The 14,568-nt window shown below is 40.2% G+C and overlaps 1 protein-coding gene and 1 long non-coding RNA gene across 3 annotated transcripts in view; both read right to left on the reverse strand.

The window, feature by feature from the left end:
- Window positions 1-14,568, reverse strand: part of LOC127370398 (uncharacterized) — a 143,636-nt gene that overhangs the window by 89,697 nt on the left and 39,371 nt on the right. The window lies entirely within an intron of this gene.
- The window catches only part of slc12a2 (solute carrier family 12 member 2), a 70,842-nt gene that overhangs the window by 25,288 nt on the left and 30,986 nt on the right, over window positions 1-14,568 (reverse strand). For both annotated transcript variants that reach the window (XM_051412262.1, XM_051412261.1), the window contains exons 5-16: window positions 13,550-13,689; window positions 12,812-12,922; window positions 12,580-12,688; window positions 12,370-12,494; window positions 11,923-12,007; window positions 11,680-11,837; window positions 11,463-11,570; window positions 11,211-11,334; window positions 7,227-7,328; window positions 3,576-3,731; window positions 2,512-2,611; window positions 1,430-1,541 (exon numbers count right to left, since the gene is read on the reverse strand). In XM_051412262.1, coding sequence (XP_051268222.1) covers window positions 1,430-1,541; window positions 2,512-2,611; window positions 3,576-3,731; window positions 7,227-7,328; window positions 11,211-11,334; window positions 11,463-11,570; window positions 11,680-11,837; window positions 11,923-12,007; window positions 12,370-12,494; window positions 12,580-12,688; window positions 12,812-12,922; window positions 13,550-13,689 — 1,430 coding nt within the window. The remainder of the gene's footprint in view (window positions 1-1,429; window positions 1,542-2,511; window positions 2,612-3,575; window positions 3,732-7,226; window positions 7,329-11,210; window positions 11,335-11,462; window positions 11,571-11,679; window positions 11,838-11,922; window positions 12,008-12,369; window positions 12,495-12,579; window positions 12,689-12,811; window positions 12,923-13,549; window positions 13,690-14,568) is intronic.

Genomic DNA, 14,568 nt, shown 5'->3' on the forward strand with positions numbered 1-14,568 from the left:
GCGTGTTCCACGGAGCCAGAGAGCTGCTGGACTGCACAGAGCCCCATTCATCCAATCAAAATGGACTTTCCATTGTCAAGCAGTTATGCCTGGCAGGGGATTTGTAAAAGGCTTTTTACACTGCGCATACAGGAGTGGAACAAACATATCAATTGTATCGTTACTGTGGCTCGCGGATGTGCTCATTTCTGAGCTCTAAGCTGACTCAGAGAGTAAACTCACTGTGACATCATTAATTGGTTTGTTTACAACCGTTTTGAAGTCTTGAGTTTGGCATTAGGGCCTTTGCTATCTTGTATTTTATGAAGCCAGAAGTGACCATTTTTGGATAAGGGCTTCTGTTTTGGCTCAAGCAGGAAACAATGGCTGGTCTCAAACTTTCTTGTAATGCAGATAAACAGTACTTAAATATGCTGCTATCTGCAGGTTACTGTTGGGGAAACAACAAGAAGCACTTCTGTGGCAGCAACCTACACACAGTTACCTTACCCTGGTTGCTAACAACAAGCTAGTAGCAGTTACCCTTTCTTTGCAGGAAGTTTGCCATTTTATTGGCAGTGCTCTGTTCCCCACGTGAAAATGTTCCACCAAAACAAGTCCCCCTGAACACTATTATGCAAGGGTACCGTCACTGCATCTGTGGCTTAACACCACCTACCACTCTAGAGCCAGGTTCTATATGTAGTTGAGTTGTGTACTTCCATTATCCCAAATGTTTCCAACAATGTTCAAACTCAGAGAAATCTGTCATTTTATTCAGGTAACGCTGCGTTTCACCGGTCGCCTGTCGATGGCGTCATATCCCCTTTGTGCCTGCGTCAGCGTTGTGGTTGTCTGCCAGAAGCTGTCATACATTGACTGTTGATCCAGTCTGAAGCCACATTGTTACCATCCACTGTTTAGATCTTGGTGCTTTTTAACTCTAGATTTGAACCGGACGAAGGATTTTAGTCATCGGACGTCTGGATCTTAAGTTATCAGAGAAACAAGCTGAGCTAACATTAGCAGCAGCTCAGTGTGGGAGAAGCAGTGATTTTTAAGGTGGAACTGCTTTATTCAGTGTTTTTAGTGGTTTTAATCAGCAGGTCTGTTTGTTTTGGAGAGGAGGAGACCTCTGTGGATAACTGGGCTCCTGGTAGAAACCTCGTGAACCATGAACACTGAAGGAATCCTAACAGGGAGAAGCTGACTGCAATGATAGCAATGGTGGTGAAGACTCATGATCCCACGCTACTACAACTTACTAAAAATTACTATATAATAGCAAAGGAGTGGAAAGGGTTAAAATGTAGGAGAGAAAGTTTCATATTGATATCCCTAATGATAAGGTTAATTACTGTCTGAAAGTGATTGGAGTATTTGTTTTTTTAGAGCAACTTTATAATACACAAAAGACAAGAAGAAAAACAATAACAGAGTATGAGCTCACCGTGCGAACATGACCGCACATCATCAGGCCTACATTCTTGGTGAAACTGTGAACCAGGTCCAAGAGAGCCGGACGAGAGTTGGGGTACCCAGTCATCACCAAACACTGGGGTCTACAGTCAAACACATCCAACAGGAAATATCAGCATTAGTGTCAGGTTTTACTTTTAAATCTTCATCCACTTTTTCTTCTGACCTTTTCTTCTGGCCACAAGTCTTCTTAGCACAGGACAAAAAAAGAAAGAAGCAGGAGCCGAGTAGCGCACATCAAAGCAAATATGTTAAGCACCATGGGATTTAATGGAGGCGGTGAGAAGAGACAAGAGGGAGCTCAGAGGAACACACGAGTCATTCTGGAGACACCATCAGATGCCTTTTAATCTCCTGCTCGGTTTGCTGCCATGGGAACAGTCCAAAGACACATTATCACTAATATGTCGTCAAAAACACCACCATGCCATGTGCAAGCATTTAGAGAATGAACACATGGAACATGGTGGATATATTTATAAAAGTACATGCTTTTGGTGCCATTGCAGCATTTTCTGTTCAGGTTAAGGTTATTGAATAAGACCATCTTAGAGTTTTAATGTCTTGGATTTTTTATTTTAAGGTCAGCTATAATTCATATGCGTTAAAGCTGCAGTAGGTAACTTTTAGAAAAATAACTGTCATATTTACTGAAACTGTCACTATATCCTGACAGTAGTACATGAGAGAGATAATCTGTGTAAAAATCCGGTTCCTCTGGCTCCTGGTGCTCCTAATAGAATTTGCAGGAATCCACTGGGCCGAAAGAAAACAACCAATCAGAGTCGAGAAAGACAGAAAGACGCTTTGGGTTGGTGGGTTAAAGATAGTTGATTGTTAAGTCTCATTCCCAGTTCTCATATTTTACGACAAATACAAGACACTGCAGGCTAATGTTTTACTGTATATGATAAAACATTAGCCCGCAGGGTTACAACTCTGAAATGGCTGGATTCTTTCATGAAAACACTGCCTGCTGCAGCATTAATGACAGTATCACTACATGCATGTTTAGTTAGTTAGCTAGTAGGGGAGCTTCTCTGTGTGTGGTACCTGAAGTTCTTGACATGATCCTCCACGCCGCTGAGGTGCAGAGTGTGGGTCAGGGCCTGGTGGTAGGTCAGAGCCTGGGTTGATGAGCCCCAGTTCACATCTGGAGGTGGAGGATGCATGCAGGCAGAAACGCACAGTGTGGTTAGGGAGTGTGTTTACGGGTCGGGCCTGCTGGGCCTAAGGCCGTCTGACCCATGTGGTGTTACAGGCACTGAGAAGGCCTCGTATGTGTGTGTAGCTGCATGTCAAACTGAGTGTGTGCACACAGGTGTGTGTTGAGAGCTGGAAGGCCAGCCTTTGAAGCGGTGCAAGGAAGTGTGTTTGGGGGTGTAACTTGACAGATCAGTATTATGTAGCAATGCGCTATGTAAATAAAACTGACTTGATGGACGGTGAATGTTTTTTTTACTTTTGGTGACTGTGGGCTAGCATTTTTAACCCTGCTTCTAGTATTTTTCCATTTTATTCCATATCAAAAGATGTTAAAGCTCCAATGTGTAACATTTAGGAGGATCTATAGTCAGAAATGTAATATAATATTCATAGGTATGTTTTCATTAGTGTATAGTGTACAAGTGTAAAATAAGAATCATTGTGTTTTCTTTCCCTTAGAATGAGCTGTGTTTATCTGGAGGGAGCAGGTCCTCTTCTGGCGGAGTCCACCATGTTTCTACAATAATCAAGAAGGGACAACCAAATACTGGTTCTAGATACATGTGTTTTTTAGTGTGTTTCATGGCCACCATAGTTTCTCTTACACATTCGGAAGGCAAGGGTGAAGCGAGGGAGTTGCGATATGCACTACCACTAGATGCCGCTAAATCCTACACACTGGTCCTTTAAATTATTATTTTTTTCCTTGAAATGAGTGCAGATTACAGTGAAGGAATGAAATGAAACAGTGGGAAGTTATATCATGTTGTATCATGTTTTTGTAGTTTGAATCATTTAAAAATTACTATGAGGGTATAAAGGTTTGTTTGTCTGAAATTCTATAACTCTGAAACAGGAAACGTCATGAACTCGTTTGCCAAATTTTGCTAAATTAACACCTAGTGACTCACCTGGCTTCTTGTAGCTGACGTATATAAAAAGCCCCAGGACAATGACGTTGGTGAGCAGTGCAGCCGACCAGTTGATAACAAACATCACCACACAGCACAGTATAGCTCCAGCGAGAGAAACCCACATGTTGTAGTATTTGAAGCTGGGACGCCACCCTGTAGCACAAATGAGAACAAGTCACAATACTGCAACGAAAGGCAAGGGACAGCGAACAGCAAACACACTGATAGTACTAGTCACATACTGTGTGGGTATAAGGTTTTAATTATGGTAAACTGAGGGTATGCATGTTAAGTCCAATAGGTCAAAACTCATTAACCGGGAGCAAATTAAGCCAGACCTGCAATCCAAAAGACTAAACATCAGGAGACACTGGTCATCCTCCATAAAAGGAGAAAGGAGACATTTTTACAATGATTGTCATCATTAACATGGCCTAAAAATAGTAATTGTTGCTATTAAAAATCATGGATAAAGTTAAAGTTAAAGTTGAAGCTGGATATGTGCTTGGGTTAAAGAATGGGAGTTAGCAGCCTGTTAGACTGAAGACCAGAGGGTTATACCAGCTATTAGGGACCATGTTTATTTACCGAGTACCACAGAAACTAAACTAGTGGGATTTTAGTGATGGGATACAGCCAGACTGTGTGTGGTTACATAATGACAGAGTCTAAAACAAATGACAGGACATAAAGGGTACATTGATGGTGCTGTTCCTCTCAGCCCCATGCAGGGGTTTTATGTGTCCCTGAGAGTGGGGAGAGATTGGCCCTGAAGAGGCCAGAGCACCAAATGGGGTTTGTGGTTGCAGAGGCAGTAAAATCCATTATCTGTATTACTGCTTGCCTCTAATTGAGTCATGTACCATTTAAGTCCATGTAATTATTTGACCTGCTGGTAGCAATTAAAAGCAGATAGAGAATCTGTACCTGGAGTTCTGCTAGAGCTTTAGTATTGAGGGGGGAAAAAGCACAGAACTCAGTATAAAAAGAAAATCAACTATACACATTTCATTCAGCTTTTCACCACAGGATAAAAAGGTCACGTCACCCAAATGACAAAAAATTTAAATATTTCCTCTCTTACCTTCCATTCTGACAGATAGTTTGGGTTTCATTTATCCAGGTTTCGAGGTATCTTTGTCTAAGATATCTGCTTCCACACTGATAAATGAATGGATTCTTATTTCTTTTTTTTAGAAATTCACTCTGTATAATTCAACTATCTTAATTAAGGTGAAGGTTCTATAGCCTTTTACTAATATAAATCTGGTACGGATTCTCTTTATTGAACCCTCCTCAAATCTAGCTTTCAGTATTCACGAGTAACTAAATGTATGAATAACATAAGTTAAGTATGTTTAATTTCATTTTGGCCTTTTGTCAAGTCAGATGGGTCAAAAAAATATATTTATATAAATTCACAGGTACGGACACAGGGAAAAACAGGATTGTGCAGGCTATTTTTATCTTTATCAGCTAGTATTATCAAGCCTAATCAGCCAGCAGGATTTTTATGAAAGCTGCAAGGAAAACAGCCAAAACAGGTGGACAACACAAGGACGAGGATGCTCTAACCCAGTCAGTCAAAACCTGGACAAAAAAACCTCAAACTATCGGCATAGATGGATACCATTGTTTTATTATAATTACTTTTTATTTAACCAACAAATTAACTAAAATTATTATCCACAATGGCAGCCTGGTAAAAGACACAGCCTTTTGAGGTAAGGGTGTAGGGGCTAAAAACAAAAATGTAATTGAAAATGCTTTTCTGTAATTTTGGAGAACAAATAACTAGCAATATATTCAGAGATCAGTCCCTCGCTTCACTTTCCACAGATGATACATTTCCAGTTTGCATTGTCCCATGAACATTATAGCTCCTGGCAAACTGTTCAGATGCATCAGTCAGTAAACAGCAGGGCCTAACCACACTGAAATGGTGTACTCTACATTAAAATGGGCTTCAAAGTAACAGAGGCTTTTTGTCCCAATTTAACACTGACTGTCAGTCATAATCATTACCGAGTAAATCATATAAAAATGACTCATCTGATGCGACAGTGTTTCAGTAACAGTGACCAACACACTTGTGTAGAAACATATTTCAACGCAAAAACAAAGTGATTGAACAGAGGGGGTGGGGGGATATGGGAAGCGCCATCTTAATAAACCATATCATAAATATCTGACCTATTTCACCACATATTACATTAGACTGCATTATATATTGCTACAATTACAGTAATAAGGAAGTATGGGTGATAGGCATTACTAAGTCTTTTAATTTGACAATATACATTACAATGCAATGGAAATCTGCTATTTAACAAACCCTTTCATAATTTGTTCTTCAAACTACTGTATTTGACACTTGAGGTTTATTGTACTAGCAAAGTAGATACAACTCAGAGATTTCCAAATAAATAAAGCTTTGATTTTTGGAAACATAATGAATCCATTTTAAAAAAAAGTTCCCCCCCTAAAGTTTCACAGAATAACTTTTTTTGCCTACAGTTCCATGAAAAGTGAGCAAACTATCTGCTGATAAATATGGCTGTGTATTGGCAAGAATCTGGCATGTATCCTACATGTCACAATACAGTAGTTACCATTCAACATATTGGTATACGTTACAGTAAGTAAGGCGATATATTTTAAAAAAATCAAATTTTAGGAAAACTTTTTTTATGCAACCAAAACACTGGCATCTGCATTTCTACTTCACTCCAAGTTTAGGTTTACTTCTTATGCTTCACCTGAACTGGCAGTGAATTTTTTTTAACAGTATAATAACTGCATCTTGGAACAGCCACTGATAACTTTAAATGCTTTTAACATGGACAGGAAAATTATGTCCTTGTTTTATTTTTGCATTTCTTGTAAGTCTTCTATTCAATCTGTTCTTACTTCTGTGATTGCTTGGTAAGGTAAGTTAAGTATAAAGGATAAAAACCACATGAACCACATTGTTACGGTTGCTGTGAAGGTGATAGGTGTCACACAGAAACCCCTGATGGCTCTCTCTCTCTCTCAAACCACCCCCTGCATCTTGAGTTTGAACCTCTTCCCTCAGAAAGAGTACCAAGGTTAAAGTGCAAAAGGAAAAAAAACTCCTTTGTTCCTTGTGTAATAACCCTGCTTAATTTGCACATGTAATTTACATGTTGTCTGGTTTATGGTTATTTTAATGCCAGATTCAACATCTGGCCACAGGACAACAGTTTGCCACTTGGCTTACACTGGCACATTTAAAGCCATGTTGATCAATATCCCGGTTATAAAAAAAGTCTTGTCTTGTAAATGCTCATCTGACTGCTACGGCAGTACACCTAGAAAACACACATTAATTCTAGCCCAGATTTTCGGTCAGCTTTTCCATGAGCCGTCTGATAGGACCTGTCTTGTGAGCTGTAAAACACTGGCTCTCAGCTCTTTGAGGCACTCTACAGCTCAGGACATGTCTAAGTGCTTCAAGTAATTCCTTTTGAAACCCCATCATTTCCCATCACAATCACTGTTAAACAGCATATGACTCGTGACTCTGCTATCATAGCTGCTCACTTTTACAGTCAGACATAGGATGTTGTCTTAACTTCTTGATCTAGTCTTACATCTTCTTATATCATTTCTGGGTCTTGATCTTACCTGGTGAGTTAGCCAGTGATGCATGGAACACGGAAAAGTTGATCAAGGCATAGGACGCCAAGAAAAAGTTGGAGATGATGGGGGCAATTACGTTCAACTGGGCTGCAAGAAGAAACAGAAACAAATCAAACCTGCAATTTCATGTCCTCTAGTCCATTTCAGCAAGATCCAAAGACTGGCTTCTGATTTGATTCAACTAAATGACTCTGGAAAAAGCTTACATCAAGAACTCAGTATAGCAACCAGTCAGTCAGTCCATTCGTTGGACCATCAAACAGATCAAAATTCAATTCAATTCATTTCAATTCAATTCAATTCAATTCAATTCAATTCAATTTTATTTGTATAGCGCCAATTCATAACAGAAGTTATCTCAGGACACTTTTCAAATAGAGCAGGTCTAGACCGAACTCTTTAAAACATTATTTACAGAGACCCAACAGTACCACCATGAGCAAGACCTTGGCGAAAATATGCCAACAGCTGGACAGATTGACCCTGTGCCACAATTAGGACTCCTTGACCGGAACTATTAGTCAATTTGGAATGGATATCCACAGTCCCCTTGGGATAAATCCTAAAATCCTTTGATGACCCCATCAGGTGGCATTATAGGAATTGACCCTTCCTAAGTCCCGTCCCTTTTTGCTCTGTGGATCAATAGCAGTTAGGCAAGCCTCGGTCGGGAACCTCGGTCAATTTCCTATTTTCCTGTACTTAGATATGCTATGTGCTAGGCTAATCTATGTTGAAAAGACAACCACATTTTGAAGATGGCTAAAAGATAAAAGCAGGAACGCCCGGTTAGCTCAGTCAGTAGAGCTGGCGACCCATATACAGAGTTGCTGCAGCGGCCCGGTTTCGAATCCGACCCGGGCCCCTTGCTGTGTGTCATCCCCCTCTTTCTCTACCCACCTTTCCTGTCTATCTTCAGCTGATCTATCTAATAAAGGCATGAAAAGGACAAAAATTTTTTTTAGAAAAGCGATATATAGTCATATCAAGTAAGCTAATGTTAACAAAACTCAAGCTAATTAGCTAGCTAATCTACATTAGCCCTTATCAAGCTAGTTATCTGGTGTGTTGCTACAGAGCAAAACACTAACTAGCCAGCTAGCTAATCAACAATTACTGTAGATTACCTAGCTAGTTAGCTAGCCAGCTAGCCTTTTGTTATTATTAGCCAACATTAACCAAGCTAAAATGTGACTATATATAATTTATTAGGGACCGAGCCAGTGACAACTGGAAGGTTTATCATCATTCTTTTTCTTTTCTTTCTATTTTATTTGGCAGACTTGTCAAGTCTGGTTTAACTTAGATATTCTATGCGTCACATGCAGATCAGCCACTAGGTAGGTCACTAGGTGGCGCTACTTTTAGGAAAAGTTTGATAGGCTAATAACTCCCGCATACTTTGTCTCACATTCAAAAACCTTATATCCACGCGTTCGGTGAATGGAGCTGAATCTCCCCATATAGGCCACGCCCACTTCCGCCTAGATTTTTTTTTCGCTAGAGTGGAAAATGTCCAAAAACTACGTTTTTGTGATCCATCCATGCACTTTTGTCCGATTCGCACGAAATTTTGCACGTAGCATCTGGAGACCGTCCTGGCAAAAAAAGTAATTTAAAGTATTTTGATATTTCAAGTTATAAAATTAGCACTTCCTGTTGATTTGTCGTCAAAAAAGGAAGTGGGGTATTTCTCCACATTGGTATGTCCGATTTACACCAACCTTGGGTCAATAGTTCCTCATGTCGTCATTATGTATCGTGCACAATTTCAGGTCATCACCACAAGGTGGCGCTCTTTAAAATGAAGAAGTTTATATCTCTGCATCGGCAAGTGTGATTAAAATTAAACTTGGTACGATGCTTGCCCATGGCTCCCTGAGGGTCCCCTAAAAAGGAAAAAAAATCACGCCACTAGGTGGCGCTCTGGTGGCTGGGTAAATCACTCTGCAGAGACCGTAATAGTTATGAATATGAAATTCACAGGACACGTGTAGACTGGTGCCTGTAGCTCACATACCCAAAATCGTGTTTGTCGTGTTTGTAGCGCCCCCTACAGGATTTTAAAAAAGCAGCCCCGGCGCCACGTTTCACCGATATGTACGAAACTAGGCATGGTAGGCATGTGTAATGTGCCGAGACGTACAAAAAAGCCTCTTCGACCCATGTCCTAAATCCCACAGGAAGTTGGCTATTTTAATTGTAAATTTTCACGCTTGGCGGCCATTTTGTGGTCATTTTCACTTTCTGGGCTTGTATTTGGCGTGCCGTCAAAGTTGGCCATTTTGAAGTCCGCCATCATTTTCGGTTAATTTTCGCCTTGTATTTGAACGAACTCCTCCAGAGGGAATTTATCGGATCTGCTTCAAAATTGGTCAGTACAGTTAAAACATGGTGCTGAATGAACGCTGTTCAATTTGTAACTGTACGTTGAAGGGCATGTCCGTGGCGTGCCGTCAAAGTTGGACATTTTTAAGTCCATGGTCATTTTCGGTGAATTTTTGCCTTGCATTTGAACGAACTCGTCCTAGAGAATTTCTGGGATCTGCTTCAAAATTGGTCAGTACAGTCAAAACATGGTGCTGAATGAACGCTGTTCATTTTTTCACTGTAAGTTGAAGGGCGTGTCCGTGGCGTGCCGTCAAAGTTGGCCATTTTTAACGAATGTCACTGTGATGTCATTTTTGGCATTTCAGGGCTTCTATTTTAACTAACTCCTCCTACAGGTTTTATTGGATCTACTTCAAAATTGGTCAGTGCAGTTAAAAAATGGTGCTGAATGTACGCTGTTCATTTTGTGACTGTACGTTGAAGGACGTGTCCGTGGTGTCTCGTCAAAGTTGGCCATTTTGAATTCTGTGGTCTTTTTTTCAAAGTGATAAAACACCCCTCCACTCCCACTAGTCACATCTACAAACCATATTTCCTAGGGAATATTGTTCGTGGAGTACAGTAGGAAACCGCTGGAAGTCAAGTATTAAATTGCAAGATAAATAGGGGACTTATCAAATCTACTTCAAAATTGGACAGTCTTATAAAAACAAACTGTAGATGAAGAGTTGAGCTATTTGTGACTGTACGTCAAACCGTGTGCCAGTGACGACTTGTCGAATTCAGACGATTTTCCATTAAACAGTACTCATAACTTCAGTGTGCAATGTCCAATCTCCAATAAACTTCATATATTCTGTAACAGTCTCGCCCTGAACATGTCCTCATAACTTCAGCGTACATGGTCCAATCTCAATGAAACTTCACGTGTTTGATAAGAGTCCTGCCCTGAACACGTCTACATGACAATATTCAGACATAGTGACAGCGCCACCTACTGGCAACAGGAAGCAACCGCTGCGTGGCAATTTTGAGCTGATTTACGTGAGATTTTCAAGTCGTGGTCCGCATGTGTTACGACGGCATGTGACGCAGCCGCAGCATGCCCCGAGTTGCGTGGAGTGCGAGGTCCCGTCCATCGCTTGCTTGCAGCTTTAATTTTGTTTATTTTTTATTATCAGATTAAATATTCAAATTCAAACAGAGAGTCTAGCACATAGCCTAGCAGGAAAGGAGAAAGGTGACCAAGGTACCAAAAAGGGAAGGGACTTAGGAAGGGTAACATTTCCTGTAACGCCACCATCAGACCATGTTCTGCAGTGTCATATTACTGTCAAACTTAATATTTTAAATGGAAAAGACTCTAAAACAGCAAAATCACTTTATTTTTGGGACCATAATTTTCCTAAAATGAGTACCAAATTTTATTGCGCAAGAAACATCTTGGAAATTATTCTGAAATTATAGACCTGTAACACACCTGTAGCAAATAATTTTGTCATTAATATTTACATATTATGGAGCGTAAAGAATATTGCAGTCTCCAGGCTTTTAGTCTTGTTTTAATAGTGTTGTCATCTTACACAATAACAATGCCTGATTTGTTAGAGTAAAAATGAGCAGTGTGTGTAGCCGTACCGATGAGGATGAAGGCCAGAGCGATAACGAATGTCAGGATGTAGCCTCGGAGGGGCTCGTTGTTTTTGCCGTAGCCTTTGGCAAACATGCCGAGGCCGGGGTAAATGTTGTCCTTACATAAAGCCTGTGGAAATGGAACATTTGTAATCAAAAACTACAAAATTTCCTACAATCCACACCTGAAAGTAAATCCCTCACTAGTTTTGAGTGTAATTTGTTAGATGCCTTGATGTATTTTAGGTTGGGTCTTACCTGGAAAACCTTTGGTGCACTGACTAAAGAGGCCAGAGCTGAGGACAGAGTGGCTGAGAAGATTCCAGCAGTGATGATGGGCCCAAAACCAGAAACCAGGCTCATCACCTGAATGGAAGATTAAATGTAAATTTAATTATTTACTTATTTTAACCTCACTCTCTGAAATGTTCCTAATATACTCCAAACCTCTTCTTCTGATAGAGCTGGTTTATACCTGGAAATCATTGTGGAGTCCATAGCGGCAGCTGTTTTCACTCTTGCAGGTAGAGAAGTCATAGCCAAAATTGCATGCAGCATCAGTGCAGTTGGCCTTGAACTGTGAGCTGACTGTGTCATTAACATGTCCACTGGCGTCTCTCACAATACAGGAGCCTGTTGTGAAAAAAGCATTTTAAAATACTTGAAAAAGGGCAGATAGAAGCTAATGGAGAATGTCATATAGCAGGTACTACTGCACCTGTTGAAACAGCAACACCCAGGTAGACTATTCCTGTGATCAAAATAGCCAGAAGGGTTCCTCTTGGAATGGCCTGCTGTGGGTCCTGCAACACACAACCACAACACAGACTTAAGATTACAAGCAATCTATAAGTACACAAACCGTTTAATCCTTATCAATAAAGGGCTTTAAGATGATGTCATCAATCTGCTTAATGCCACGCTGAAGGTCTTCAACTCAATCCCTGTTTCACTGTTACTTGTTTCACTACTTCCAACAGAGGAAATCAATAGAAGAACCACTAATATATGTTAAAGTCCAAGTACAAAAGAATCTACACAGAAAGACAATCGGTTTGCTTGGTTTGACAGCTTTGTACTACATCAGGATAAACCCCTAGAAATGTATGGTATCTTTTTTTTTTTTTTTTTTAGGCGGTTTGGTTAATAGTTACAGGTGACTTACAGCGAGGTCTCCTGAAATGTTGGCCCCGGCCAGAATACCAGTGGCAGCAGGGAAGAAGATGGCAAAGACTGAGAAGAACGTTTCTCCTCGAAAGTCCGGACCCATGTTTTCCCACATGATTGAACCTGACAGGAGAATAGAGTTTCAAAAAGGCAGCTGACGAAACTTTCCGCACCAATGCTACTAAAGAAAATCGGTGTGTGGTCGTACCATCATAGCCAAAGTAGCCAAAAGGTTCCTTGGACTCAACAGAAATGAAGGTTCCGATGAAGTAGTTGATGATGGCTGTGATGAGGACAACAAGCAAGAAGATCTGAGCCTACAGAGAACCAAAGGAACTCATTAGTTATTATTACTCTTAGACCAATGAATGCATCAATCATACAGCGTGTCTTGGTTTTTTTTGTGCCCAGAATTTAGCAAGACTTGAGCACGTTCATACCTTGGCCTCCCATTCCATTCCGGCTACAGAGATGCCCAGGAGCAGGATTACTGTGATGGTGCCAATGATTCGGATATCATTGATTTCATCTGTCATAACAGCATCTACACCCTGAGAGACAATACAAAGAGTTGTTAAATGGAAAAACAATGAACTACCAATGCAAACATTCAAGTTCTCTTAAATGTATTTATACTTTTTAAAGACAAAAATTAAACTGCAATTCAAATGCAAAATGTTGAAGCGGATAATAAACAAACCTGCATAAGAATACATAAAACAAATGTTTTTGCTCGCTGTAATCACTCCTCATGTCCATACCAACCATTAAGAAATTCCTTTATAAAGTACTTCAAATCTAAGTCATGGAGGACAAAGTCCTTGTTCTGTGTAAAAATACATTCCAAAGTTTACCTGAAGATAATATGAGGGTGAGCAGCCTGAATCAAGTGTGAACCCATTGTGACGTTACCCATTGGTTTGTGGCGTACCGTTTTATACCGGCATTATGGCTGTCGCCACGTTGTTTTTTTTTTTTGAGTAACACAAAAGGGAATTATGTACCAAAATTTTTTGGAAGATACTGGGTTGAGTTGTCTACCTCTGACTGCTAAAGCAGAAGAAAGGGACGGATGAACTCAAAACACAGTTGGACTGGTAGAATTGCACCAACAAGACAAAAGACATGGTAGCAATCACTAAATGCTTAAAAGCACCATAAGACACAGGGAGACTTACGGCAAGAAGTTCCACAACTGTTTCAGCAAAGCCCACCACATACATGGCTACAGCCACTGCATTGGCGAAGGCGAAGATCAGACCAATAGAGCCTCCAAACTCTGGGCCCAGACTCCTCGAAATCAAGTAATATGCTCCACCTAAAAACAAACGAACAAGATACTGGTAAAAGTTAACTGTTGTGAAAACTTAGAATTGATGGCATGAATGATAAGAACTGCCCAAAATTTATTTGATGTGTAGTTTGATTTTTTAGTTTTCCCATTTGCTAACACAGAGGCAGCGGGTGTTATGTCCTATACTGCAGCCAGCCACCAGGGGGCGACTGAGATGTTTTGGCTTCACTTTCAGGGAGCTGTCATGTCGTCCATGTTTATATACAGACAATGGCCCAAATGAATTATGCACTATCCTCTCAGAGTGTAGAGCGTTATAGAACTCCACAGCCACACAAAAGCAGCAGCTGGGAGAGGTCTCCAGAGCAGCCCATGTTCTACATCAAGGTTATATCACATATCACACTGCCAATCAGCTGTTTGAAACAGTGTGTATGGCTGTGCATGGTATTTCTTACAGTGGGTATTTTGCTAACATTAGCTAGCTATCTTAAGATGTGATTATATATATGTGCCACCTTTATCTTTTATCACTTAAAAATGTCTTTTCCACATAGAAAACAAAACAAAAAATCCGGGTTCGTAGAGCTTAAAAAAAGCACTTTTCAAGGTAACTTTGCAGACTCTCAAAGCCTTTTTAATCACAGCTAAATTTGAATTTATTGAAAGGATAGTTTTTTGAGGTTTAAGTCATACTTATCAGATCGTACTCAGTTTGTACATGTTAACGATGAATCCTCCATAAATACTAAAGTTAGTCATGGAGTTCCACAAGGTTCTGTACTTGGACCAATACTATTTACTTTATATATGCTCCCTTTAGGCAACATTATTAGGAATCACTCCATTAACTTTCACTGTTATGCAGATGATACGCAGTTATATCTATCAATCAAACCCAAT

The sequence above is a fragment of the Dicentrarchus labrax genome, unplaced genomic scaffold (genome assembly GCF_905237075.1).
Source record: "Dicentrarchus labrax unplaced genomic scaffold, dlabrax2021, whole genome shotgun sequence".
Lineage (NCBI taxonomy): Eukaryota > Metazoa > Chordata > Actinopteri > Moronidae > Dicentrarchus > Dicentrarchus labrax.